Source organism: Corylus avellana, chromosome 5 (genome assembly GCF_965113065.1).
Source record: "Corylus avellana chromosome 5, dhCorAvel1.hap1.2, whole genome shotgun sequence".
NCBI lineage: Eukaryota > Viridiplantae > Streptophyta > Magnoliopsida > Fagales > Betulaceae > Corylus > Corylus avellana.
This window is the reverse complement of record NC_142494.1, coordinates 25,340,915-25,345,333: the sequence shown is the minus strand read 5'-3', so window position 1 is coordinate 25,345,333 and position 4,419 is coordinate 25,340,915. Positions and strand designations below refer to the sequence as shown.

General features: G+C 34.1%; 1 protein-coding gene across 1 annotated transcript; it reads left to right on the top strand.

Annotated features, from left to right (window-relative positions):
- The first annotated feature begins 311 nt into the window (after positions 1–311).
- LOC132182117 (transcription factor MYB114-like) lies at positions 312–4,164 on the top strand. The gene is made up of 4 exons (XM_088516326.1): positions 312–432; positions 534–663; positions 3,450–3,662; positions 3,888–4,164. Exons 1-4 carry the CDS (start codon positions 312–314, stop codon positions 4,162–4,164), a joined length of 741 nt encoding a protein of 246 aa, XP_088372452.1.
- The last annotated feature ends 255 nt before the right edge of the window (positions 4,165–4,419 follow it).

Sequence of the window (4,419 nt, the reverse complement as noted above, 5' to 3'; positions counted from 1 at the left end):
AATGTTTTGTTTTGTAATGATTTTTTTAATTTAAATGGTAGTAAAAAGTAAATGATGTGATATATAAAGTAAATGATATGATATAAAAAGTGAAAAAAAAAAAAAAAAAAAAGTTTTATTGTTTATTTAAAAAAATAAAAATAAAGTGAATAATATTAAGCGGAGGAAAAAGAGTTTACCAAACAGAGCCTAAGCCCACATCTACCTGATTCACCATCACCGTCACCGTCACAAAGAGCAAGACTGGGAAAGCCAAACGTGCTTTTTAGTACTTTTAAAGAAAAAACTAAGTACGTACCACTCCGGCCTCCATGGAGCGCAGTACTTTCGGTTTGAGAAAAGGTGCATGGACTGAAGAAGAAGATTTGCTTCTGAGGCAGTACGTTGAGAAGTATGGAGAAGGAAAGTGGTATCAAATTCCTCTCAGAGCAGGTAGTAAAGGAGAGAGAGAGAGAGAGCAAGTTTACTCTTTATTTCTTTCTTTTTTCTGTTTTCAATATATAATTCAATCCTCATTGGAGCTAAATTTGCAGGCTTAAATAGATGCCGGAAAAGCTGTAGAATGAGGTGGTTGAACTACCTAAAGCCAAATATCAAGAGAGGAGGCTTCGCTGCAGATGAAGTTGATCTCATTATCAGGCTTCATAAGCTCTTAGGCAACAGGCAAGTCTAACTTCACATCCTATGATTCCAACTCATAATACAAGATGGTCAATACTTAGATCAAATTAATAACTCCATAGTTCCCTTCTATTTTCTTTTTGCTTTTTCAGACAACTGATCCATATATATGGAACATATGTTTTTATATCGGGATGAGAGAGAGATCAAGAAAATGGCCGACTTGATAGATTTTGAAGCCTAAGACAATAAGTTTAGTGAAACATTCCTAAGGTGATAAGTTTAAGTGATACATTTTTCTTATACTTAAATATTAATTATAATTTATTTATTTTATTTTTTATTTAAAAATCATTATTCTTACTTTTTTTTATGCATAATTGCTAATTAAGTTTTTATAATCAAGTTTTCCAACATCTCTCTCTTTTTTTTTTTTTTTTTTTTGAGAGAGAGAGAGAAGTTGCTACTGCATTATATTCATATCAAAGGATGCAGAGCTGAAAACTCTGCATTCAAAAACTCACGTATTCAAAAACTCATTATATTCAACATCTCATTTTTTATTGATTTAATATGGATAACCGATTTAATTTTTCTTGTAACATTGGTAAGATTTTATCAAATTTTATTTTTGCAAAAGCAACCGTAACATGTATTGTCAATAAAATTTTATAAGCGATACATGTATTTAGAAAATAATTTAATATTTTTATATAATTTAATATGTCAATCAGAACACTTTTTTCTATTTGTAAAAAAAATGGACGTCACTGATATTGTAATTTTATCCTGTTATGCACCATGCAAATAATTGGAGTTTTATACACTTTGAAAACTTTCGGTATTAGAAATTTAAAAGTCATTGATATTGTAATTCTATATGTTATGCACAATGCAAATAATTGGAGTTTTATGCACTTTGAAAACTTTATGTAATCTTCTAATTCAAATGGATGTTGAAGAAAAATAATGCACGTTGGACTTACATGTAAAAATTGGACTTTCAAAAAGAGTAAACATTATAGACTTTTCAAATATTTATAGACGTTGAGACTTTTCATGAATATGAATAATGACTTTCATATTACAATAAATCTCTCCTCTTTCTCTCGTTAGGGTTGGGTCACTTCGAAAATGGCACTTAAGATTTAACTTTTTTCCTTAAATATGACCCTTCCCACACACCAAGTGCTGGAAACCCTAAGAAAAAACATGCAGTGGGTCATCAATCATTCAATCAAGATATCGATCGTGAATGGGTGCATGCCACGTGCACCATTTGATCGATGACCAAAGTACATTTGAAAATAATTATTTTTTAAAAACCCTTTTTAATGCAAACCATGGAACACTTGTACGTGTATGCATTTGTATATACTGATATACACTTTAGAGAGTTTTTTTTTTTAAAAAAAAATAATAATTAAATGGGTTTAAAATATTTAAAAGTCTCACGTTTGTAAATTGATGTTTATTTTAAAATAATAGCCATGTGTTTAAGTGGGGGTGTTACTGCTAGGAAGAACTTCTATTCAATGCGAATGAGAATGGAAAGAAATCCACTCTTTCCTTAAAGCTCATTCTAATTAGAAATTACATTACATCTAATTTTTTTTTATGGGAACAAATAGAGTAACTCTTCCACTTTCTTTCTCACTTTATTTTTCCTCCTTATTTATTTATTTAAGGAAAATCATTCTTATCTCATTAATAGAAAAGCCAATAGCATTAAAACTCTTACAATCACAGAACATAACGTTATGAAAGATCCTAACCGAAGCTAAAAGATCAAAACCATAGCTAAAAGATTACATATAAAAACCGCCAAACATCCGCTAACCTATAACTAATCTTCAGTTGGAATAACAGATTTGCGTTAGGCAGACACAAACTAATGCATAGGTAGTAGCTCTTATTCCTCAACCCTAAGATCAAAAGGACCCTATGCCGATATACATCTTCCTCGACCCGAAAGCTAGGACATCGTTCACATCCACAACCCCAGGGGTTTGGACCGAAATAACAAGCGAACAGATCAAGAGAGAGGACATGGATTGATTAAAACCAGTAAGAAAAACTAGGAAAATACAGGGAAAGCAACACAGCCCAACCAAAAATACAAGGAAAATCAAAGCAATACAACCAAAAATTAAAAAACAACAGCCGAAAGAAAAGCCGATTGCGTGCTTGTCGGAAACCGATGCGTAGGTGGCGTTGGAAGCACATCGCTGTTGAGACGCGTGAAAAGACCTGACAGAAGATGGTAGACGGCAAAATTGGCGCGGAGGAGACCGGCAGCACACTCAAAGAATTGGGGGGAAGTTTGAGTGAATCTCCCATGAGCGGCACCCACAAAGTGTGCCCAAACAAATACCTAGCAAGAAAAAAAAAAAAGACAAGTAGACGAAGAACAACAACAGGGAAAAGAAAGCGAAATCCAAAAAAGAACACAAAAAAAAAAAAAAACACAAATCGGGGAAGAGAAGGGGGGAAGGAAAACGGGGAAGGGAGGGGGTAAAAAGATCAGGGAAAGAGGGAGAAAACGGATCGGGGAAGGGAGGGGAAAAAAACAATGAAAGGGGGGGGGGGGGGGGGGGCGGGGGGGGGAGGGGGACAGAGAGAACTCCCCCTCCCTAGCTATGCAGCACTTCTTTAAGCTCTACTAGGGTTTTCACTACACCTTTGTCACAATGACAGTTTCCTCCTTATTTGTTATGCATGCTAACACAGTCTTTTTTTTTTCTTTTTTTTTTTTAACAACTTGAATAGTATATTGCATACTTATTGAACATATATTTTGGTGATATTCATACTCTCTATTTGTTTAGATGGTCACTAATTGCTCGTAGGCTTCCGGGAAGAACAGCTAATGATGTGAAGAACTTTTGGAATACACACATGTGCAAGAAGGAAATTTCTCACATTAAAGACACTAAAGAAAAAGGAAAAGACATTGTGAAAGTGAACGTAATAAAACCTCGACCTCAGACTTGCTCTAAAAATTTTATTTGGTTAAATGAGAAACCTACAGCTATAGCAAGGTTTGAACCAAAGGACAATGTGAGCAACATATCTCCCACCTTAATGCCATCAAATAGTGGAAGTGAATGGTGGAAAAGCTTGTTAGATGACAAGGAAGGTGATGAAAGAGCTACGTGCACCGTAAGTGGGTTAGATAAATATCCCAACAAATCTTCATCACCTCGACCTCAGACTTGCTCTAAAAATTTTATTTGGTTAAATGAGAAACCTACAGCTATAGCAAGGTTTGAACCAAAGGACAATGTGAGCAACATATCTCCCACCTTAATGACATCAAATAGTGGAAGTGAATGGTGGAAAAGCTTGTTAGATGACAAGGAAGGTGATGAAAGAGCTACGTGCACCGTAAGTGGGTTAGATAAATATCCCAACAAAGATCTTTGGGGCGAGAAAATAGTACTAGAAGCAGAAGTTTGGAACAATTTTGATGATGAAGATTTGAGTTGTTTGGCTGATCAAACCGTTTTCGACATGAGCTTTTGGGATTTTCTCAATGCATAATAGTTATTTTAGGATTAAAAATCCTAGTCCTTTCTTTAGTAAGATTGTCATTGTGAATCTTATCCGTTAAATTGAGTCCTGTTCTTTCCCTATTTTCGCATCCTAATTTCTATGATTCCTATAATAAAGTTACGTGAAAATAATTTGAGATTTTACAAAGAAAGAAGCTCAAGATCATTGTATTTTTTTTTTTTTTTTTGGGTGGATACTTGTGAAGTAATTTGGCTAAATCAGAGGATAAATTCATTGGCGATT